Here is a 25,290-nt window from a genome sequence, read left to right as displayed (position 1 = left end):
TCTGCATAACCAATAATAGTGTAAACCATACTAAACAAAAAATGTCTTTAGAGAGCATTACTTCAACCACTAAACACGGTGAGCATGTCAATCCTTTGTTTTTATGATTTTATGTATATTTGGAAAGATTTTTGGTGTGTTTTGAACATCTAGGATCTAATATTTTGTATGTTTTTATCCATTGTGTTTTCAATATCTAGGATCAGATGTTGGGTAGACACTTGGGTGTGTTTTCAATATCTAGGATCTGAAGTTAGGTAGACACTTGGTGTGTTTTCAATATCTAGGATCTGATGTTGGGTAGACACTTGGTGTGTTTTCAATATCTAGGATCTGATGTTGGGTAGACACTTGGTGTGTTTTCAATATCTAGGATCAGATGTTGGGTAGACACTTGGTGTGTTTTCAATATCTAGGATCAGATGTTGGGTAGACACTTGGGTGTGTTTTCAATATCTAGGATCAGATGTTGGGTAGACACTTGGGTGTGTTTTCAATATCTAGGATCAGATGTTGGGTAGACACTTGGGTGTGTTTTCAATATCTAGGATCAGATGTTGGGTAGACACTTGGGTGTGTTTTCAATATCTAGGATCTGAAGTTAGGTAGACACTTGGTGTGTTTTCAATATCTAGGATCTGATGTTGGGTAGACACTTGGTGTGTTTTCAATATCTAGGATCTGATGTTGGGTAGACACTTGGTGTGTTTTCAATATCTAGGATCAGATGTTGGGTAGACACTTGGTGTGTTTTCAATATCTAGGATCAGATGTTGGGTAGACACTTGGGTGTGTTTTCAATATCTAGGATCAGATGTTGGGTAGACACTTGGGTGTGTTTTCAATATCTAGGATCAGATGTTGGGTAGACACTTGGGTGTGTTTTCAATATCTAGGATCAGACGTAGGGTAGACACTTGGGTGTGTTTTCAATATCTAGGATCTGAAGTTGGGTAGACACTTGGTGTGTTTTCAATATCTAGGATCAGATGTTGGGTAGACACTTGGTGTGTTTTCAATATCTAGGATCTGATGTTGGGTAGACACTTGGTGTGTTTTCAATATCTAGGATCAGATGTTGGGTAGACACTTGGTGTGTTTTCAATATCTAGGATCAGATGTTGGGTAGACACTTGGTGTGTTTTCAATATCTAGGATCTGAAGTTGGGTAGACACTTGGTGTGTTTTCAATACCTAGGATCAGATGTTTGGTAGACACTTGGTGTGTTTTCAATATCTAGGATCTGATGTTGGGTAGACACTTGGTGTGTTTTCAATATTTTGCTGGTATTTTTCATTATACCCTGCTCTGCTTTACCTGGTAACCCAATTATTCTTTCTTTTTTTTCTTCCATTCTTTCCTTTTTTTCTAAGTTTTCAATTTATGTTTCCATTTCATTGTTAAGCCATTGTCGGCGGTGAAGAACAATTTTATGTAGTTATATCAGGTCCACTAGAATGACCTAAATAAGAGACCAATGCTGATGAAGCTTAATTATGAAACATTCCATTCTTAATCAGTTACACATACTTTATAATTACAATATCAATAGAAGAATAGGCTAGAGATGTGTCCAATGAAAGCCTTCCTCATCATCACAGAGGCAGGAGGCCACTTTGGCAGGGTTCAATTAATTTGATTTAATTGGTACCAGGTATTAAAGTCTAAATATCTTAGATATTTAAGACGCCTAAAACTTTCAACAAGAATTAGAGTGACGTTTACATAGAAAATACAAACTTGTTCCCACAGAGTAGGTGTATTGAAGATTTGACAATCTAGGCCAACCTGCATCATGTTGGAAATGAATCATATTTTCATTTCAGTAATAATTACCATAACTTTAGTATGCAAATATGGTACCTACACCCATATACTATACTAAAGTTATGGTAAGTATTACCTCATGAAAATTGGTTTTACATTAAAAAACCTCAAGTTCACACTGTAGATTTTTTTGTCCACATATAAGCCACATCAGTATACAAACTGTCGGACCACAGAGCTGTGGCTTATAACCAGGAGATACAGTACATTGATATAAGATATACACAACAAGCTCGGGAACAATCACGATAGGTGATCAGATCTGTAACCTTAAGATCAACAATAGTACCTACATATCTCACTATAGGTGTGAAAATTTATCATATCACTGTTTTTTCCTTTTCCATGATGGGTCAATTTTAAATATTCCAACATTGTTTAAACATCATATTAACCCGAAATCAGTACTTCAAGTCATTTGAACAATCTAATAACACAATTTTATAACAAAGTATAAACACAAGTTTCAAGTTTTCAAGGTAGAAATACCACTCTGACAACACTAGCTCATACCCTAATGTAACAAGTGATTTCCATGATGTCAGAACATCACCTGCTGATGACATTTGTTGATGAAATGGCTAACAATTGGACATCTGACATGATAAAACAAGGAATAATTTAAAAGTTTACTGAAAGGAAAAGCTCCTAAAAATACACAGGCTGGCAACTGCAGAAAAAGCAGTGAAGATTTTTCATTCTTTTCTAATGAAAAGAAGGATTCAACCAATTTCGCAAACCTTTTAAGCTCTGATTTAGATAGATTGTCGTGTGAATCTAAATATAGTTTTAATTTTAACAAAATGCTTAATAATCTAACGTCTTTTCTTGTACTAAATCTGACCAACTGAACAGAGAGCACAGAAAATTTTAATTTCACATGAGCATATGTTGTGCTAGATGAGGAATTTATTTTGTTACTAAGTTTTCTGTGTATCTCATTTCGATGCGTTTGTTGCCATTAAATGAAATGGTGTTGTACACTGTGAATAATCATACCACAAGTATCCTACTGGTTCTGTGGTTTTTATTGTAGCAGGGATGTATCATGGAATGTTTATTTGTCATGTTCTATCTAATGACAGAAAATTTTCATTTATTTTCATTTATTTTCATTTAGCACAATGAAAATGTTGGGGAAATGTCATATAATAATCGTTATCAACTTCAGCCTTTAAAAATATCACTTTCTCATAATATTGACCTGAAAACTGGCCAATGATTGTATATTACACTACATTCAGATACACATATTTATTACAACTTTTGCCAATGAAATGAAGGAATTCATCATTTGACAAGAGATCCCAGAGGGATCTTGACGTCCATCATTGTTTGACCTTTATATGCTCTTTGAAAGTTGAATCTTTTCCCTTCTTTTCTCTTCACTGTGTTTGCTCTTAACGATAAGACATTTGAACAATCCTTTGAAGAAACAAATGATAATCTTAACCTGCCAAATCCAAAATGGCCAACTGTAAGCCATTTTGTTTCTTCTGATCTGTCCCAAAATTCAAACAAGCACAAGGAGAGATTAAAGGGAACATACTTATAAAATTTGAGAGATATCCATTCAGTACTTCTTCAGAAATAGCTATAACAATCTTCACTTGGCAAAACCCAAGATGGCCACCTTTCGGCCATTTTTTTTCCTGATCAGACCTGAATTTACATTGACACAACTAGAGACCAAGGGAAACCTACATTTGCAATTTAAGAAAGACCCATGCAGGACTTCTCAAGAAATAGCAATAACAAACTTTCAAAGTCAAAATCCAAGATGGTCACCTTTCGGCCATTTTTTTTTTCCTGATCAGACCTAAAATTACAATGACACAACTAGAGACCAAGGGAAACCTACATTTGCAATTTAAGAAAGATCCATGCAGGACTTCTCAAGAAATAGCAATAACAAAATTGTTTAGGGACGGACGGATGATGGACAGATGGATGAATAATGGACCATGGACACAGAATGAATTGAATAGCCGACCATCTGATGATGGTGGGCTAATCAAGACACTATATCCATATTTTTCAACTGTCGCACATGAAAATATAAATATTCTGGAATACTTATATATGTTATCACAAAGGAAGCCATTTAATATCCTCTACATCCCACCACAGGTAAACACTTAGTATTTTCCACTGTCCTGGTCTAATTAATTTCACATCTAAAGGACCTGAGAAAGCTTTAGTTATTAATTGACCTAGATTTCAGTAGATGATATAAACTGCTGGGCTACACACCTGTACCACCATTAAAAGTCTATAACCTTGATACACCCTGGTGCTGCAAGTCCTGATCAAGTCTAACACCTTCCCTTTTTATTTCAAACATCAGGAATTTTCATGATGTGATAATGAAGCAGCCCAAGTTGTTTTCACGCCATAAAATAGCATGATACAAGTTTGTTTTCCTTCAGATATTAACTATATTGTCCTAGATTCTCCTTACACCTGGCTTTTCCTAGTTAGATATTTACCTATCATGAATGATTTATAGCCAGACCAGCCCTTAATCTCCCGTCTGTAGAGTTTCCTCTATTCAACACCAATCAAGTTTCTATGTAAAAATTATAACATGCAGCTGCCAAGGCAAGGTGCATTCCATGTCATGGAAAAGCACATGGAGATAAAATCTTTAATAGTTAGCATGGAAAGAATTTGAAATAGATAAGTCATCTATTACCCAGTCATCTGTTATGGAAACAACAAGAAAATACCAACATGTCAACATAATCACAATCCAAACTCATATTCGATAAAACTGGGGCAAACAAATGAAAGATTTACATGAAGACTCCTCAAAAAAATTAAAGAGAATTAGACTTTTCAATAAAATACTTTAATTTTCTTGTTACCAATCTTTTAATCTAAGATAGGTTCTCTAACGGAATTCTTGTTACAAAACTTTTTAAAAAAATATTTCAACTTTTATGATAGGATCCTGCCAAAGAGACTTGTTTCTCCGACAAAGATGGTTGTTATCAAACTACCAAACAGCCTTGTACCTGAACCTGTATCTTTAGTTTGTAATCTAGTTTTATTGATAGGATGGGTGTACAGCATTGACAAAGTTGTCTTTTTACCACCCAAGTTTTCAGTCTTCCATGAGCATCTTCAGCTTTAAAACCTTCACTCGAAACTGTGATAGTTGACATAACAGGAAAGATAACTCCTGCTGAAATAAAACACATGCAGACGAAAGACTACAAAAGTTGCCTACCTTCACAGGATACCATAGGAATGTTGAATCTGGTGAGGAGTCGTGTTAACTGGTCACGGATCTGTACAGCTCGGGTGAGGCCCTTGTAGTTCAGTAAGAACTCATGGCACCATTTCTTACTACTGCCATACTGTAATTATAAGATCTGTCAATTCTAGTACCTACACAAAGAACAGACCTTCAACACTATTAAGTTAATTTTTTTTAAAAAAACTTAGTTGTCATCTTTGCAGCATTATCTGTGATTAAGGATGGGTGAATTTTTGAAGTACGAAATGCAATTCAATCGTCTGTTTAAACGAATGAAAATCATTTTGACCCAAACTGTAAAACACTTGGGTTCTCTATAATTTCCTTCCACACCAAGTGTCCTGACCACTCAACATCTAGACACATTAATATAGATATAACTTTTAGTGAGATAGTCATCCTTTTGTCACCTCTTGAGAATCACCATACTGTGACATTCATTTTACTGTAGAAAGGATGAGTAATTACGTGTCATACTACTCGTTTCTAAGTTTCTAACTTTACTGACCTTGAGAAAAGCAGCCAGAACATTAACCAGAGTCACATGATCACCTTCTTCGACAGAAAATTTTCTTTTCATCTTGTCCTGTCAATCAAAGATTTAACAAAATGTAGCATGGTCTATCACAAGCTGTGCTCAATCTTAAATCACCATCTATGTGTTTTGTTAGATTCTGTTAATGCTACAGATTGTCTTGACAGCCAAAACTACAGTTAATCCCACTATACCTGATTCTTTTTTTCAATGCAAACAAATATCAAATATGATCTTTACATTTCTAACTGATCCTGAGAACCTTGAAATCAAATTTGGAAATAATCCCCTACAATGCTTTTACTCATCTGTATATATCTACACCTGGAAACAACAGATATTGATTCGATAATATCTAATACATTTTAGGTGTTCGTAGTATATTGTTATTGATAGGAGTTTAAGATATGAAAACCAAAGCAGTCAAACAATCGTTAGTTATGTTGCTGATATATCTAATGAAAGCAAATACTACATCATTTTCATCTTGTCATTAGCTGAAAGATCTGGACTGACCAACAGCCAGATATGATTCAAATCTACCAAATAAAACATTATTGGCCTTTAAATTACAACCAAAATCTACCAAATAAAACATTACTGGCCTTTAAATTACAACCAAAATCTACCAAATAAAACATTACTGGCCTTTAAATTACAACCAAAATCTACCAAATAAAACATTATTGGCCTTTAAATTACAACCAAAATCTACCAAATAAAACATTATTGGCCTTTAAATTACAACCAAAATCTGTCTTATATTTGTTCAAATACCATTCTGGTTTGTTGTACAATTACTCTTTGTTACAGCACCAGGGCCTACAGTATTGTTGCTAAGTTTGGCAGTGTAACCATAATGACTTAGCGAATGTGTTCCTTTGACCAGAAGGATAGTGTATTGATGTGATGCTGTAACCATGGTGACTTACTTAATGTGTTCCTTTGACCAGAACGATAGTGTAATGATATGATGCTGTAACCATGGTGACTTACTTAACGTGTTCCTTTGACCAGAACGATAGTGTATTGATGTGATGCTGTAACCATGGAGACTTACTTAATGTGTTCATTTGTCCAGAAGGAGAATGTATCAATGTGATGCTGTAACCATGGAGTCTTACTTAATGTGTTCCTTTGACCAGAAGGATAGTGTATCAATGTGGTGATGTAACCATGGTAATTTTCTTATGTGTTCCTTTAACCACATAGTTTGTGTAATAATGTGATGCTGTAACTATAGTAACTTACTGATGTGTTCCGCTGACCAGAAGGGGTTACAAACACATTCTGTATTTGGGTCATTGCTGCCACAGCAACAGCTTCCACAGAACACTGGTACTCGCCTTTGAATGGAACAACACCATATGTATAGTTTTACATAGAATGTTAATCACAGAGTGTCATTATTGGCTAGTAATTTTTAGAATATATCAATCAAAATGATACTGTCCACATTTTAGAATATATCAATCAAAGTGATACTGTCCACATTTTAGAATGTATCAATCAAAGTGATACTGTCCACATTTTAGAATGTATCAATCAAAATGATACTGTCCACATTTTAGAATGTATCAATCAAAGTGATACTGTCCACATTTTAGAATGTATCAATCAAAGTGATACTGTCCACATTTTAGAATGTATCAATCAAAGTGATACTGTCCACATTTTAGAATATATCAATCAAAATGATACTGTCCATATTTTAGAATGTATCAATCAAAGTGATACTGTCCACATTTTAGAATGTATCAATCAAAATGATACTGTCCACATTTTAGAATATATCAATCAAAGTGATACTGTCCACATTTTAGAATGTATCAATCAAAGTGATACTGTCCACATTTTAGAATATATCAATCAAAGTGATACTGTCCACATTTTAGAATATATCAATCAAAGTGATACTGTCCACATTTTAGAATGTATCAATCAAAGTGATACTGTCCACATTTTAGAATGTATCAATCAAAGTGATACTGTCCACATTTTAGAATGTATCAATCAAAGTGATACTGTCCACATTTTAGAATGTATCAATCAAAGTGATACTGTCCACATTTTAGAATGTATCAATCAAAGTGATACTGTCCACATTTTAGAATGTATCAATCAAAGTGATACTGTCCACATTTTAGAATGTATCAATCAAAGTGATACTGTCCACATTTTAAAATGTATCAATCAAAGTGATACTGTCCACGTTTTAAAATGTATCAATCAAAGTGATACTGTCCACATTTTAGAATATATCAATCAAAGTGATACTGTCCACATTTTAGAATATATCAATCAAAGTGATACTGTCCACATTTTAAAATGGATTCTGGCAAGATCATGCTTCCAATGTTTTTCAATTGCAATCATGAAGTTGTACAACAAGTCTAAAATTATCATTCCTTACACTCAAGTAACAAATTCAGTTGTAAGGTATGAAACAATAGAACCTAATAAGGCAACATATAGCTATTTCATAAATCTATTATATTGAGGCAAAAGAGTAAAAACAGTATGTATGCAAGTCTTTTAAGGTCTATTTAATCAAAAGAGTAAAAACAACAAGTATGCAAGGCCATAGCAATATAATGGTTTATGGTTCTATCTCAAACTTATCAACACCTTGTCAGGAGTACAAAAAAAAAACAAGAAAATACCAACATAATCATAATCCAAACTCAAATTCCATAAAACTAGACCAAAACATGAACAAAATATAGATGATTTATATGGAGACTTCTGAAAAAAGTTCAAGGGCAATAAGACCATGTGTTTCAAAAGAGTAAGTGTCTTCTGCTTCATTAATGACAAATGTCAAGAAACCATGGTCAAGCCAAGTAAATAATGTCATGTCCTCAAAATGAGAACAAGGTATACAACAACAGAACTAACAGGCAAACTAATGATCAACAAAAGTTTTATTTTATATACACACCATCTTCATTCCCTTGCAAAATGTCTTAGCAACATTAAAGACTCCTTAATAGTCATTTGATTAATTTGTTTCTGACAAAATAATAGTCAATGGCTGTACTGACAACAGTTCCATGAAGATTACAAAAGGGCTCCACCAAAACCAATGTTGGTAACATTGAAATTATGCTACTGTACATGATGGACTCACATCATCTTTATCAAAGAGATCACAGATGTGAAATCTTCTATTTAATGTTTCCAAACTAGAAAACCTCATGTCCACATAAAGATGCCTACATTTTACTCTTATGGCACAGAGAAGATATAAGTGTGAATTGCTGAGTTCATCAGAGAACAGCAAGGGCCATTTCAAGGCAAGGTTTCCTTATTCAAACTGGTTGCTACATCACAGAATGACATATGGGAGGTTCGTCACCAGATATTAAAAGCCATTGAGGTAAAGTGTTTTGCCCAATGACACAACCCCAATACCACAGACCACAGAAGAAATATGATCGACTTTGGTTTTGGAGCTTTTAATTACACAGCTAGAATTTTCACTTGATGTTGCATTGACCAGTACACTACTGACCAAGCTATAGCCAGTAAAGGAAGATGGATTTTGAGACTTTCACCATGTTCCAGCGTATCTGCATTACCATTCTCGAAATGTCAACATTGCTTTAGGTTTTCTTAGACTAAATCAAAACAACAGGGCCGTAGCGTGTTAGTTCTGTGACGAATGACGTAATTAACTCACCAGATACAAGCAACATCTTGGCGAACATTGGAGACAGTGGAAACTCTGCCATTTGTAGTCCTAATGGTGAGGTCAGCATGCCATTGTCATCCATGGCTGTTAATACAAACATGTCTACATCATTTCCTTCTATTATTCAGAAATCAAAAGTTTCATTCTTGTCAGCAAATTTTTCAAATTTTAAAATGTGAAGTAATCTCAATATGAAGTATGATGTTAATAAAATCTTGTCCATTAGAAGCTGATATTAATGAACTAATGAAAAGAATAATTATTTACAAATTAGTAGGGTCCTGTATGATTTCCATAAACAGCTGATATTAATAAACTAATGAAAAGAATAATTATTTTACATATTAGTAGAGTATTATATGATTTTTTCCTTTATCCCTCCAGATTTATGCTCAATATACTTACCACCCAGTGCATACAACAGCTCCAGCCCTCGAACCATGTTCTGAGCTGGTGGTGGAGACAGGAAATTAAAACGTAGAACATTGCCGACACCGAGAGCTTTCATTTGTAGAACGACTGGGGCCAGGTCACTACGCTGCATCTCTGGAACAGTGGCTGCAGGCAGGTCATCAAAAGCTTTTTCTGTAGATAAATGGTAAAGATGTATATAAAAATCTACAGAATCTGTCCTTGTCAACTGAATTGATTTTAATGAATTTTCCTTTTCATGTATTTGAATCATCTTATCCATGCCTCATTCCATGGAAAGTATATATAATGACACATCGGATATCAGCTCATAAATAAACAACATCATTTACAATTGTTAATTCCTTTTAAGGGAAATTAATTGAAGGCTGATATCATACACATTATCAAATTTGTTCACCAGATTCAAAACTAACACAAATGTAAAACCCTATATCTACAATATGTTGATAATACCTGTGTAAAGTCTGAAGGCTTTCCCGGCACGCACCCTGCCAGCTCGCCCTGCACGCTGATTGGCTGATGCTTGTGAAACAGGAATTATCACCAATGATTCTGCGAGAAACAGATCAAGATAGATATGACTAAGTACAAAACAGACAGGACTCTTTTTTATAAACAGTAACAGTTGCTAAAAATATACCTCAAAAACAGTTGTTTTACGGATTAAAATATGACACTAGATTTGACACAAACAAGAAAGTGATAATTTTGACTCAAGTTTCAACTTAAAGACCATTTATTAAAATAATTTAATGAAATAGTTGCTGAGTAAGAACTAACATTCATCATGCTATAAGCTTTGGAGATCAACGGAGAACTTCAGCCTCAATAAAGACAGATGAGCTTAGTATTGGGAAAGGAAACCTTGGTTAGGTTTCTACTGAATTACAATGGACATGTCACTGTGAGCTGGCTCTTTACCAGATATAACCTCTGCTTATCACAAATTACACAATTTATATCATACATGATATTTCTACATGTATCTGTATATAAGGCATATTTTAGATAACCAAAATAGGTTGTTTAAAGCTCAATTCTCCATAATGATATATAAATATAATGACAACATATTTTTACCAAAATGAGAACGACTGCCAGTACATTGTAATATACAGAACTTAATTCTGAATCACTGTATAACAATAATAATAAAAGTGAGATACCTTACCTATCCCAGTCTTGGGATTATAAGCCACCAATTTCACAAATCCACAGTCTACAACTGTCAAAATAATACAAAAGTGAACCACTGGTAACTAAGGGGGCTGCATGTAGAACCTAAAAATTAGCATTTACTGAAAAATATGGTCAGATAGAACACTGAATTTTATAACAATTTTACTGTTAGACTGTTATAGTCAATGAATTCTGTATTTCACCATGTTCTAGGAGAGAAAAACAGAAAAGATGGATACCTGTGCAGAAGGATATAATTTTTGACAATGTACAAACGCATTTTTTCAAACTTTTGAAATATGAATTATGAAAAATTATCTTGAAAAAAATTCAAATTACATTAATGTGATGTGGAAATTTAAATTACTACAAGTGTAAAACAGCTGGAGTCACATAAAGGAAGAGTATATGAAGGTCTGAACTTACTGTATACGATACCATCTATTGTTATAGACGCCTCTGCTATATTTGTTGCTATCACGATCTTTCTTGTATTAAATGGTGTCCTTTGGAAAACCTTCATCTAAAATAATATTTTACAGACCATGATTAATTAAGTTCAACAAACTGAAAAGAAATTTCAATATTTTTCACGTTTCTGATTTTTTTCACTTTCAAATTTTGTAGCAGACACATGTGTATGCGTCAGAGAACTTTAACAAAACAATGAAAAACCATACAGCACATACAGTTGAACCTTGTTATTTCAAACTCAGCAGGACCACGGGAAAACTTCCAGATATCTTATTATTCAATTTTAGTTAGTTTGAATGTTTTGTGTCAAGTTAGGCAGGCAAAATGCTTGGATTTAAACAGGGTCTTCCAGTCATACGAGTTCAAGACAACAAGCTTCAACTGTACTTACATTTGATATTATGCACCGGGGATGAAGTTCTGAAAATATTTATAGACAGGAAATCCCAGAGGGCTTGTGGTGCCCATCAAATCTTTGACCTTTATTTTTTCTTTTAAAAAATTCAATCTTTTTCCTTCTTTTCTCTCCTCTCCTCTGTTTTTGCTCTTTATGATAAAAAATTTGAACATTTTCTAGCAGAAATAGCAATAATAATCTTTAACTGCCAAATCCAAGAAGGTCCCCTTCCACCATTTGGTTTTCCTGATCACTCCCAAAATCAAACAGACACAGCCAGGGAACAAGGGAACCTACATTGGAAATTTGAAAGAGTTCCATGCAGTACTTCTCAACAAATAGTCATAACAAACTTTCATTGTCATAATCCAAGATGGCCTCCTGCTCCCCGTTTTGATATTTTCAGAATACTCATAAAATCGAACTGGCAAAACTTGGAACCAATCAGAACCTACATATGAAATCTGAAAAAGATGTATCCAGTTCTTCTCAAGAAATAGTGATAACAAACTTTCTTTTTCAAAATCTACCATAACAAACTTTCTTTTTCAAAATCTACCATAACAAACTTTCTTTTTCAAAATCTACCATAACAAATTTTCTTTTTCAAAACCAAAGATGGTGAACTGTATAGCTAGTTTACTTTTCTGAACAATCTTAAAATCAAAGAAGACAACTAGAGAGAGACCAAGGGGCAAGTGCATGTATATGAAATTCAAGAAAGATCCATCCAGTACCTCTCAAGAACTAGCAATCACAAATCTAAAAGTGAAAATCAAATATGTTTTATACAGTAAAGTCAGACAGGCACAACTAGGGACTATGGGGAACCTACATACGAAATTTGTGATAGCTCCATAAAGTGCTTCTCAAGAAATGGTGAAACAAATATATCTTATGGACAGATGGACCACTGACCATGGACATCTGATAATGATGGGCTAAAATGCACATTAGATAAAGATATAAAAGAAAAAATGATAATGTCTGTAAGAGTACATGAATGTCCCAGCTCCCAGGCCTAAAAATTACTCAACTACTCTACTGCTTTCAAAGAAGATGTTGTTGGTTCATCAAAATGTTTTCCGCAAACTTGAAATCATATTCTTAAAATACACAATTGTCATTGCTCTGGACATTTTGCTTTTTGAAAAAGATATTTAAAGGTATCAACTCATTTGAACCAAGAAACCTTAAATATAGGTCAAGATCAATTACTCAAATTAATTTTGTAGCCCTTCATCCACTGATGTTAAAGAACCAGTTTATTATTGAAAAGAGGAAGTCCAAAGATTTAAACATATTTGACCCCAGTGACCTTTAAAAAAAAGAAAAAAGTCAATCACATGATTGATAACCCTTCATACCAGCATGTGACAGGCCCATTATAAGCAACCTAAGTCTTTTGGTTATAGAGAGAAAGTTGCTTAAACATGTTAACACATTTTACACATCTGACCTTGAAAGCAGGTAAAGGTCATTCCTATCAACAAACTTGTTAGTCCTTCATCCCAGGAATCAAAAGGACTGATGTCGACACCCTAGACATTTTGGTTATTGAAAAGAAGACATTTAAAGATATTAATACATGTGACTCCTGTGACTGTGAAAGTTGGTTAAGGTCATTCATTTTAACAAACTTGGTAGACCTTCATCCATGCATGCTACTCCATGCATGCCTCCAAGCATGCTACAGTCCCAATATCAGCAACCAGGCATACTAAAGGCCCAATATCAGCAACCTGGGCCTTTTGATTATTGAAATAAAGTTGTTTAAACATTTCAACATATTTCATGCTTGTGACCTTGAAAGATGAGTCAAGGTCAATTATATAAACAAACTTGGTAGCCCTTCACCCCAGCATATACAGGCTGAATATAATCGCCCTGGGCCTTTCGATTATTGAGAAGAAGTCATTTAAATATTTTAGCATACTTGACACCTGTCACCTTGAAAGTGGGTCAAGGTCATTCATTTTTACAAGCTTGGTGGGTCTTCACTCAAGCATGCAACAGGCCCTAATTACACAGAAACTTTTTGTCAGAAAGGTAGACAATGCTCAGATAAAATGATCTGTAGAGAGCACTTTTTCAGAAAACAAACAGGATTTGAATGTAAGGAGAGGTGTGTCCAGAAAGTATCACCTGTTCTGATGCTGGCAGGCTGCCATACATTGGTACAACTTTCATCTTTTGTCTGTCTTTTGGGATACGTTTAGCTTCATCTCTACAATACAAACACACCATCAGGACATCGTGTACTGTACTATAGACTTCAGAACACATCCATCAACATGCTTTCTATAATTAGATACAATAAAATATGGACCAAATGAAATATTCGACTTAACTTTGACTTGTTTCTATGAACGGAGACATTGTGCATCAAAGACTTACCTTATTTACATAGGATCTTTACTTGATATTTGTTTTGAAGCATGTCGTGACAGCAATGATTAAGTAATGAATAAATAAAAACATTCCATATTTTTATACACTCATACGGCTAACCAATCACACTCAGTCATTTGGACCAAAGCCAGGGAATTTTTACCTGAGACAAGGTAATGCCTGAACGTTTGACACAAAAAGGAAATATCATAGAATTTAGAGGGTATGGGCCACCAAATATATTCCCACAAATGCAGTATATGATTCAACCGTGTTCAAATCATCCATGTTTAATTCACTACGATAAAGGAAAGATAAAAATCTGGACCTATCAAAATATTCATCCCATGTATTCGTTTCAAGCATGTTCAACACAAGTTTTACTGTACATAACAATTAAAACTACTTTGTGCAGAAAATAAACCATATCAGAACTCATAACACCTTAATTCTATCATACATAAGTAGATGCATTAAAACGTAACTCTTTCAAAAAGGAGATACAATCTACATACAACTCTTGTGTCACATACATCTTTAAGTAAAGTATACTTACATCAGAAGTTGTACCACCTTCTGGACCTCATCCTGAAAATAAGTTCTATCAGATATCACCAGTTTCAACACCAATCAGAGCATCAGAAGATTATTTTCATATCAAATGTTGACTTTGCTAAGCACTTTTTTTTAATTCAAAACACTTTTATTCTTTAGCAAAATATTTAACAAGCTTTCTACCACATCAAAATCATACTTATTACATGTTGATTAAGGAAGTGACATCAGTGCCCTAGTAGAAAACCTACCTGTCCAGTGAGAAAAGCCAGCACATCTCCTTGTTTCTCTCCATGATGGATCTTCATAATTGTATCAACTGTCGCCTTCACATAATCTGGTACTGGACTGTAACCACAGAATGTGTAAAGCTACATGGTATAACATTCCTGGATAAGGCAGTAATATACCCTAAACATGTGTCTCAGTCTACATCAGTGTTAACACATTGGGATGTATTTGTTTTTCTTGACGTGCATTTAAGTTTCTGACGCATTGAGGAAACTACATCCCTGAACCAAGTAAACTATGAAGTTACACAGAAGCATTTTACTCTAAGGTACCAGAAAGTAAAAGAAAACAATTCTTGTATTTACATGTGGTAACCAAGAAATTTCATCAATATAATAACAAATAACCTTATATACATTATTCCTTAAACAGCCCCTATCTCTTTTGAACACCTTTTTTGTACCAGCAATAGTACAGGGCATTACCGTCAGAAAACTAGAGATTCAAGAGGGATCTTGGTGCCCACCATTATCTGAACTTTATTTGTTCTTTAAAAGTTGGATCTTTTCCCTTCTTTTTGCTTTTCTTCTCTGTCTTTGCTCTCAATGTGAGAAATTTGAACATTCTTATGCAGAAATAGTAATAATAATCTTTAAATGCCAAATCAAAGATGGTCACCTGGAAACCATTTTTTTCTGACCAATGAAAAAATATAATGGACACAACTAGGGGAACCTACAAAGGGGAACCTACATATGAAATGTAAGAAAGATCCATGCTGTAGTTCTCAAGAAAGAGTGATAAAAAATTTCTAGGTCAAAATCCAAGATGTCCATTTGTAGTCTATTTTGTTTTCTATTCAGTGCGGATGTCTCAAACAGGCACAACTAGGAACCACGGGAAACCTACATATGAAATGTGACAGAGATCCAAGTAGTACTTTTCAAGAAATAGAGATAACAAACTTTACTTGGTGAAATCAAAGATGGTTGTATGTCGGTTAGTTTTAGTTTTTCTGATCAATCCAAAATTTAAACAGGCACAACCTAATATGAAATTTTATGGGAGATTCATCTTAGACTTCTCAAGAACTAACAATAACAAACTTTATTTTGCAAAATCCAAGATGGCCACCTGTCAGCCATTTTGTTTTTCTGATCAGTCCCAAAATCAGACACAACAAAGAATCAATGGAAACCTACGTACGAAAATTTAAGAGAGATCCATCCAGTACATCTCAAGAAATAGGGATAACAAACGATACTTGGTGAAATCCAAGATGACCATTCGTCGTCTTTCTCAAGAAATTGCGATAACAAATTTCATTGTGAAAATCCCAATTGGCCACATGTCAGCCATTTTGTTTTTCTGATACGACCCAAAATCATATAAGCACAACTAGAGACCAAGGGAAACCTATATATGAAGTTTGAGAAAGATCCATCTAGTATAACACCAGATGATGGTGGGCTAAAATCATGCTAGTTAGAAGTGTAGATTTTTTAGTTAAGAAGGTTTCCAAATACTTTTTGTAGTTCTTCCATAAATAATTTTTTTTTTTTTTTTTTAATTTATTTGAACTTTTTCAAAATGATTTTCCTCAGCTGGAATGTTACCCAAGATATACACTTAAAATGCTATGAATATTTTATACTGTATAGTAATAAAACCCTCAGGAAACATCCCATCGTCTATGGAAAGTATGGTGACTTTGTCATATCTACATAATGACTTACTCTATACTGTAGTGAATATCCACTGGAAATGTCCTACCCTCTATGGACAGTATTGTGGCTTTGTCCTGTCTACAAATGCATTACAAAAAATACTTTAGAACAATACTGATACTTACAAATAAGGTAGATATTTGGAACCTGAAATCAATATTCAGAAACCACATGGCAAGTATCAATACATAATTTGTTGTATGAAATAATTCAGTCATGGCTTAATAAATAACATGGAATTTTTTTCTCAAAATAAGAGGCAGTTATCAAATTTTGGTTTGTGCTGTAATTGCCAATTTAGAATTTAGAAGCATAGAAATTAAAAAGGACCCTAGTCATTTAAATTGAAAAGGGGTCCTATTTATAAAATACCATATGCAAACCCTGAAGTAATGTTACACTAAACTACACGTTTTATCAAAAATAATGTGAAATTTTTTCCCAATGTTTTGCAAAGTTTTTTTTTTAATATACAGTAATTGGTTTGCATGGGTACCATAGTCCCAACAACAGTAAGGTTGTATAAAGATAAATTCTATAGATGATGGGGCCACCCGGTCAAAACAATATTGGCTGATGAAAAAGGGTGTTTCAATACCAAAAAAGACAAATTGTGGCAAATGTATTTTTGGGGGGGAAAATAATAGCATTAACACAATAGTTTTCATATATTAATCAGGTTAAAAAAGGGATCAAGCGTATCTATAAAATATTTAATTTTAATTTTTGCAAGAATTAACCCCTCTAAAATAAAACTTAATTGGCAGTGCAATAAATTTGTAAACAATTAATGTCTATCATAAACAACAATTTTACACTAGAAGACCCCTTACCTTCTATCTCCAGTGTCATTGTTGTTGAAGAATGTCTTCATTTCCTGTAAATAAAGTTCTTTACTTTAAAAGGCAAATTCAGCATATTAGGTAATGACACACTGATGATTTTAAAACTGATTTAGCTTAATTGTCTTCCTGTGAATCTCTGCATTGTTCACCCGTTAACTTTAGAACCTACTGTTCTTTTGCTACTATTCCATAAATGATTGTATAACGGCAGTTTACATCATCATTGGATAATTCATAAAAAGACATGAGAAATAAATTGGATAGAGATCAATACTAGTTTTTCTACCTCTAACAAATACATTCATTCTAGTCGAGGCACCATATTTCTGAAATCTCCTCACCTCAGCATTAAGCGTGGCAGAAGCCACTATGATTCGGAGGTCTTCCCTTTTCTTCATTATCTGTAAATGTAACAAGATATGCTGTCAGTCCTATTTCATTCATCGTTCAAGACAAACAAATTTACAGTTAATGTTTCAGTTTGCCCCCAACCCAAATTAATTCCAGTCCTAAAACATCATAATGAATTTAGCTCCATTGATTGAAAAATATTAATTTCTGCAGCAAGAAATATCTTTTAAAAACTTAAGTCTGGTGAACAACTGAGCTTCATTTCTAAACACTAAATAATTTGTATACCTGTAGTTGAGAAAATTACCGGTATATATAGTAAGATCAGCATTAATTTTAGTTTATTTTATCCATTTTCTAAGGATTTATTTCTAATCTAATACCATATAACTGGTCATTTTCATGTGGATAATATTTTCGTGTGACTGAAAATTTACTCCATGAAATCTTCTCCATCCGATTACAAAATTGTCATTCATTTAAAAATAATTAAACCATTTTATCAGAAAATTGTGAAAATTTTCATATATGAAGATACCAATTCTACAGTAATCACCGTAAATAATGATCATACCAATCAGTTTAAATATATTACCAACCTTCCTCAAAAGTCCCATCACAATATCTGTGTTCAGAGTCCTCTCGTGAGCCTCGTCTAACATTAAAACACTGAAACAAATGTTGTCTGTTAAGAGAGTGAACGTCAATCTTATTTTTCATAAACATTACACTCAATGTTAAGCTGGGAGTTACATTTAATACCCTGACACCCATCAGTTTTATAAAACAATGCAGCATAAGGTTTACATGATACAATGACACCAATTTGCATGTGACATATACACCACTAGACTTTATACATGTATTACATGAAGTTTTGGGCAAAAGGCAGGTAGCATGGAGAAGGTGGTAGTGTGGAGAAGGTGGTAGCGTGGAGAAGGTGGTAGCGTGAAGGTGGTAGCGTTGATAAGGTGGTGCAGTTGTGAGACGGAGGTTGGATGGAAAGGGAAGAATTCATAGGTGAAGAGGGAGGTGGTATTGAGGGGCATGTGGGGTGTAGAGGATGGTGAGGTGGAGGGGGGTGGGATGGAGGGGCAGATGGGGTGTAGAGGCTGGTGAGGTGGAGAGGGAAGTGGGATGCAGGGGCAGGTGTGGTGTAGAGGCTGGTGAGGTGGAGAGGTGTAAAGGGAGGATGGATGGAGGGGCATATGGGGTGTAGAGGATGGTGAGGTGAAAAAAGGAGGTGGAATGGAGGGGCATGTGGGGTGCAGAGGCTGGTGAGGTGCAGAGGGAGGTGGTATGGAGGGGCAGGTGGGGTGTAGAGGCTGGTGAGGTGAAGAGGGAGGTGGTATGGAGGGGCATGTGGGGTGTAGAGGATGGTGAGGTGGAGAGGGAAGTGGGATGGAGGGGCAGATGGGAAGTAGAGGCTGGTGAGGTGGAGAGGGAAGTGGGATGGAGGGGCAGGTGTGGTGTAGAGGCTGGTGAGGTGGAGAGGTGTAAAGGGAGGATGGATGGAGGGGCATATGGGGTGGGGAGGAGGCTGGTGAGAGAGGCTGGAGATGGAGAGCTGGTGGAATGGAGTGGCAAGTGGATGGAGAGAAGAAACCTGTGACCCAGAGGTAAAGGGCTAATGATAAAGACATTCAGATGCCTTAACCAAGGAAGAGAAGTAGGTGGGATGATGTTGTGAGTTGTGGGGAGGGTAGTCAAAAGGAGATGGTGGGAATTTTTTCCTGGTACTACTTTTAAACTACTTCAACATCACTCAGAGATATCAACTATGATTAAAAAAACTCTCATTATTAACCTTTGTTACAATACACATTATACGCAATACCTGTATTTTTGAAGGAGGGGGTCTTCCATTATTTCCCGTATCATCATACCATCTGTCATAAACTGTTAACAAGATGTACAGATAGTAAATAACAAAATGAAAGATAGATTCATCAGGTCACTTCATCACACCAAATAAATTGTATTTCAATTATTTGTAAAAAAAAATTCAATTTTTGGTTTTTAAAGTAAAAAATACAATGAGAATAAAAGAAATTTTTGAACAATCACTGATATTTGACCACACCTTGATGCGTGTTCTGGCTTTGTCTGAGCAGTCATCAAATCTGATGGTGTAGCCAACCTCATCTCCAAGTAGAGATCCACGTTCTTCAGCAATACGCGTAGCCACCTGGTATCAAAATACAGGAAACAATGAGTTCTCTACCAACTACATGTATTTATAAAGTAAGATTATCCAATTAAATAAAAAAAACACCTTCAACTTTCAATTTGAATTTCAAATTAAAATAAAGGGTTCAATAAGGAGAGGAAAAGACATCTGATGTTAAAAATTTCAATAACATGAAATTTCTCCTCACTTAACATGAAGTTGGAAAAATTTCTTTGAATGTCTTTCGATAAATAATTGACGATCCTTCTGATGTTTTTGTAATTGTGTAATCTTCAGGGCAATACATAACCTGGTGACTGATATGACTCTATTTAGTATACTTACAGTGACTGCTGCGACCCTTCGAGGCTGTGTGACTCCTATCACATGACCTTCTGACCCCCAGCCAGCCTCCAACAGGTACTGTAGATGAATTATATTATTTGGGTACAGCGGGACATTTTCATTTTTCAAAACTACAAAAAGCCAGTTATTTATGACATTGCAATATAATGTTTGAATGAAATCAAATCCTAAATGTGTTAGTAACACAGATTTTATTAGAAAGGATTCTCCCTAAAGCCAATAATTATCAGAGAACTCTAATTTTAGTGGTGGCCAACATGAATATTGATTCAGAAAAAGCTACACATGACTTTTTCATTTGACACAACATTATGTTTTTCTGTCTTGTTTTAGTCATGATTTTAACATGATTTGTTTTGCTCTGTATTTTTTGGGGGAGGATGGGGGGGGTGAGGGGGGGGGGCTTGGTTGCGAGGGGAAGTATGATGGTCTCATTAGAATTAGAAAAACATGATAAACTACTGAACTTTCAACATTTTAGCATTTCTGACTCTGATGCTCTGAGCTCTGATTTTAAAAGTTGATATATTATGCAGTTTCTGTAACTTCTGACCAGCAGACCTGAGGAATCTGTGTACTATTCTAAAAACCCAGTCTCCAAAATCAATGACCTATCATCTGAAAAAACTGTGCACTTTTCCCACACCAGTCCCTCAAATAATGACCTCTTATCATAAGAATCTGTGCTCTTTTCCCACACCAGTCCCTCAAATAATGACCTCTTATCATAAGAATCTGTGCTCTTTTCCCACACCAGTCCCTCAAATAATGACCTCTTATCATAAGAATCTGTGCTCTTTTCCCACACCAGTCCCTCAAATAATGACCTCTTATCATAAGAATCTGTGCTCTTTTCCCACACCAGTCCCTCAAATAATGTCTTCTTATTATTATGATCTGTGCTCTTTTCCCACACCAGTCCCTCAAATAATGACCTCTTATCATAAGCATCTGTGCTCTTTTCCCACACCAGTCCCTCAAATAATGACCTCTTATCATAAGAATCTGTGCTCTTTTCCCACACCAGTCCCTCAAATAATGACCTCTTATCATAAGAATCTGTGCTCTTTTCCCACACCAGTCCCTCAAATAATGACCTCTTATCATAAGAATCTGTGCTCTTTTCCCACACCAGTCCCTCAAATAATGACCTCTTATCATAAGCATCTGTGCTCTTTTCCCACACCAGTCCCTCAAATAATGACCTCTTATCATAAGAATCTGTGCTCTTTTCCCACACCAGTCCCTCAAATAATGACCTCTTATCATAAGAATCTGTGCTCTTTTCCCACACCAGTCCCTCAAATAATGACCTCTTATCATAAGAATCTGTGCTCTTTTCCCACACCAGTCCCTCAAATAATGACCTCTTATCATAAGAATCTGTGCTCTTTTCCCACACCAGTCCCTCAACTAATGACCTCTTATCATAAGAATCTGTGCTCTTTTCCCACACCAGTCCCTCAACTAATGACCTCTTATCATAAGCATCTGTGCTCTTTTCCCACACCAGTCCCTCAACCAGTAATGACCTCTTATCATAAGCATCTGTGCTCTTTTCCCACACCAGTCCCTCAACTAATGACCTCTTATCATAAGCATCTGTGCTCTTTTCCCACACCAGTCCCTCAACTAATGACCTCTTATCATAAGCATCTGTGCTCTTTTCCCACACCAGTCCCTCAAATAATGACCTCTTATCATAAGCATCTGTGCTCTTTTCCCACACCAGTCCCTCAACTAATGACCTCTTATCATAAGCATCTGTGCTCTTTTCCCCACACCAGTCCCTCAAATAATGACTTCTTATCATAAGCATCTGTGCTCTTTTCCCCACACCAGTCCCTCACCTCTTAATGACCTCTTATCATAATGACCTCTTATCTGTGCTCTTTTCCCACACCAGTCCCTCAAATAATGACCTCTTATCATAAGACTGTGCTCTTTTCCCACACCAGTCACTCAAATAATGACCTCTTATCATAAGAATCTGTGCTCTTTTCCCACACCAGTCCCTCAAATAATGACCTCTTATCATAAGAATCTGTGCTCTTTTCCCACACCAGTCCCTCAAATAATGACCTCTTATCATAAGAATCTGTGCTCTTTTCCCACACCAGTCCCTCAACTAATGACCTCTTATCATAAGAATCTGTGCTCTTTTCCCACACCAGTCCCTCAACTAATGACCTCTTATCATAAGCATCTGTGCTCTTTTCCCACACCAGTCCCTCAACTAATGACCTCTTATCATAAGCATCTGTGCTCTTTTCCCACACCAGTCCCTCAACTAATGACCTCTTATCATAAGCATCTGTGCTCTTTTCCCCACACCAGTCCCTCAACTAATGACCTCTTATCATAAGCATCTGTGCTCTTTTCCCACACCAGTCCCTCAAATAATGACCTCTTATCATAAGAATCTGTGCTCTTTTCCCACACCAGTCCCTCAAATAATGACCTCTTATCATAAGCTCTTTTCCCACACCAGTCCCTCAAATAATGACCTCACACAGTCCCTCAAATAATGACCTCTTATCATAAGCATCTGTGCTCTTTTCCCACACCAGTCCCTCAAATAATGACCTCTTATCATAAGCATCTGTGCTCTTTTCCCACACCAGTCCCTCAAATAATGACCTCTTATCATAAGCATCTGTGCTCTTTTCCCACACCAGTCCCTCAAATAATGACCTCTTATCATAAGCATCTGTGCTCTTTTCCCACACCAGTCCCTCAAATAATGACCTCTTATCATAAGCATCTGTGCTCTTTTCCCACACCAGTCCCTCAAATAATGACCTCTTATCATAAGAATCTGTGCTCTTTTCCCACACCAGTCCCTCAAATAATGACCTCTTATCATAAGCATCTGTGCTCTTTTCCCACACCAGTCCCTCAAATAATGACCTCTTATCATAAGCATCTGTGCTCTTTTCCCACACCAGTCCCTCAAATAATGACCTCTTATCATAAGCATCTGTGCTCTTTTCCCACACCAGTCCCTCAAATAATGACCTCTTATCATAAGCTGTGCTCTTTTCCCATCTGTGCTCTTTTCCCACACCAGTCCCTCAAATAATGACCTCTTATCATAAGCATCTGTGCTCTTTTCCCACACCAGTCCCTCAAATAATGACCTCTTATCATAAGAATCTGTGCTCTTTTCCCACACCAGTCCCTCAACTAATGACCTCTTATCATAAGCATCTGTGCTCTTTTCCCACACCAGTCCCTCAAATAATGACCTCTTATCATAAGAATCTGTGCTCTTTTCCCACACCAGTCCCTCAACTAATGACCTCTTATCATAAGCATCTGTGCTCTTTTCCCTAAGGGCAACCGACTGGCCTCTGACCTGTTCTTTTCCCAATCCCAGTCTCCTGAACAATGACCTCTAATCTGAGGGGTCAGTCTACTGCCCCACACCCAGTTGACCACTGACCTGAGGAATTTGTGTACTCTTTCCACATCCAGTCTCCCCAACAATGACCACTGTCTGGTACGTCTCACACAAGTATAGGATGTGGTTCCGAAGCTGCAAAATAAAAGACGCTAAAATGAAATTATGTCACCATTGCGACAAAATTTATTTTCATTTTTTTTCCTGTATGAATCTAAAATGTAAGATTTAGCATTATGATCCCATTTCTCTGATGTACTAAATACAGAAATAATGTGTTATATTTGTAGGTCTCTATCTTCAATTTATCTGTGGAACCAAGGAAAGAAAGTCTCTGACAGGTTGGAAGAAAGCATCTATTTTACTTGGTTGCATATTTCTCTTACCCTGAACAGGTGCGTGAAGTAGAAATAGCAATAGTACTAGTCCAGCTAGATCTCCATAAATGGATTAAGGTAATTGTTTTTGTAAGACAAATTTTACAACCAAAAAGGAATAATATTCCCAAGTGGTATTTTTCCAACTCTGAATATAAACAAATTCTCCATCAAGAAAATATATTGAAAACATAATGAGAAATTTCCCAAAAATAGGAATAAGCTTAACCTATGATTCCACATAGCTATTCTTGTTTACAATTATTTTTGTAAGTGTCGACAAATAAAGCTGATCCAGATATTTTCTTTGATGTTTGGTCGTCAAATTTTGTCCTTTTATACTTATTATATAATCTGTATCAGCAGATTTTGAGAGACAAAATTAATTACATATGTATTACACATGTGCTGTACTGATCATCACACCATATATTATCAACAATAAAACTGACTTAACATTTACAGAAGGATTGCGATAAGGTACCTTTAAACGGTGTATATGTATATAAAATTGTAAACATTAATCAAAACAACATTTCAGTTGCAATATGACATCAACATCACTTTATGACCTGGAAAACTGGCAGTTTCTGACGCTGTTGTTCAATGGATTTGGATATATCTGGGTTGTACACAAATGCTGTAGCTGCTTCTTCTGTTGTTGTCTTTCTCTCCTCTTCTAACGGGGTTGCAGGTGCATCAGATCCTGAAAGTATGTATCAACCAAATTTCTGATGAGCATGTAGTTTGGTTTAGTTTATTACCAGTGCAGGATCGTTTAGAGAGATTTTATATAAATTTTCACGTTCATTACTTTGAATTTTCAGATTAATTACTAGAAACCTTAAATAATATCAGTGCATTTCACAACATTGATGATCTTGCATACAATTTACAATAGGCTGTATAACGTAAAGTAGCTTTACAACAAATAACCATCAAAATCTAGTATAGACAGACTAGACAATTAAAAAGTTATATGTCAATTAAATAAGCTGCAAACCTGGCTTCCAAAATTTTGGGGTAAATTTCTGAGCCATAGCTATCTTGTCAGAACCGAAAGTGCATGA

The 25,290-nt window shown here is 35.5% G+C and overlaps 1 protein-coding gene across 1 annotated transcript in view; it reads right to left on the bottom strand.

Moving 5' to 3' along the window:
- LOC132560633 (probable ATP-dependent RNA helicase DHX35) overlaps positions 1-25,270 on the bottom strand; it is a 43,173-nt gene extending 17,903 nt beyond the window's left edge. The window contains exons 1-21 of the mRNA XM_060225295.1: positions 25,224-25,270; positions 24,793-24,926; positions 23,886-23,978; positions 20,420-20,497; positions 19,988-20,092; positions 19,742-19,803; positions 18,504-18,573; positions 17,895-17,954; positions 17,542-17,585; positions 16,718-16,786; positions 15,002-15,098; positions 14,752-14,783; positions 13,950-14,031; positions 11,360-11,456; positions 10,926-10,979; positions 10,208-10,306; positions 9,725-9,904; positions 9,308-9,403; positions 6,877-6,971; positions 5,599-5,676; positions 5,061-5,190 (exon numbers count right to left, since the gene is read on the bottom strand). Of these exons, the coding sequence (XP_060081278.1) occupies positions 5,061-5,190; positions 5,599-5,676; positions 6,877-6,971; positions 9,308-9,403; positions 9,725-9,904; positions 10,208-10,306; positions 10,926-10,979; positions 11,360-11,456; positions 13,950-14,031; positions 14,752-14,783; positions 15,002-15,098; positions 16,718-16,786; positions 17,542-17,585; positions 17,895-17,954; positions 18,504-18,573; positions 19,742-19,803; positions 19,988-20,092; positions 20,420-20,497; positions 23,886-23,978; positions 24,793-24,926; positions 25,224-25,260 (1,792 nt within the window). The 5' untranslated portion in view covers positions 25,261-25,270. The remainder of the gene's footprint in view (positions 1-5,060; positions 5,191-5,598; positions 5,677-6,876; positions 6,972-9,307; positions 9,404-9,724; positions 9,905-10,207; positions 10,307-10,925; positions 10,980-11,359; positions 11,457-13,949; positions 14,032-14,751; positions 14,784-15,001; positions 15,099-16,717; positions 16,787-17,541; positions 17,586-17,894; positions 17,955-18,503; positions 18,574-19,741; positions 19,804-19,987; positions 20,093-20,419; positions 20,498-23,885; positions 23,979-24,792; positions 24,927-25,223) is intronic.
- Between the last annotated feature and the right edge of the window lie 20 nt (positions 25,271-25,290).

Source organism: Ylistrum balloti, unplaced genomic scaffold (genome assembly GCF_031769215.1).
Source record: "Ylistrum balloti isolate Yb309-2 unplaced genomic scaffold, AGI_CSIRO_Ybal_v1 Utg371088, whole genome shotgun sequence".
In the NCBI taxonomy this organism is placed as follows: Eukaryota; Metazoa; Mollusca; class Bivalvia; order Pectinida; family Pectinidae; genus Ylistrum; species Ylistrum balloti.
Note: the sequence above shows the minus strand (reverse complement) of the source record. Positions and strands in the feature narration are given on the sequence as shown.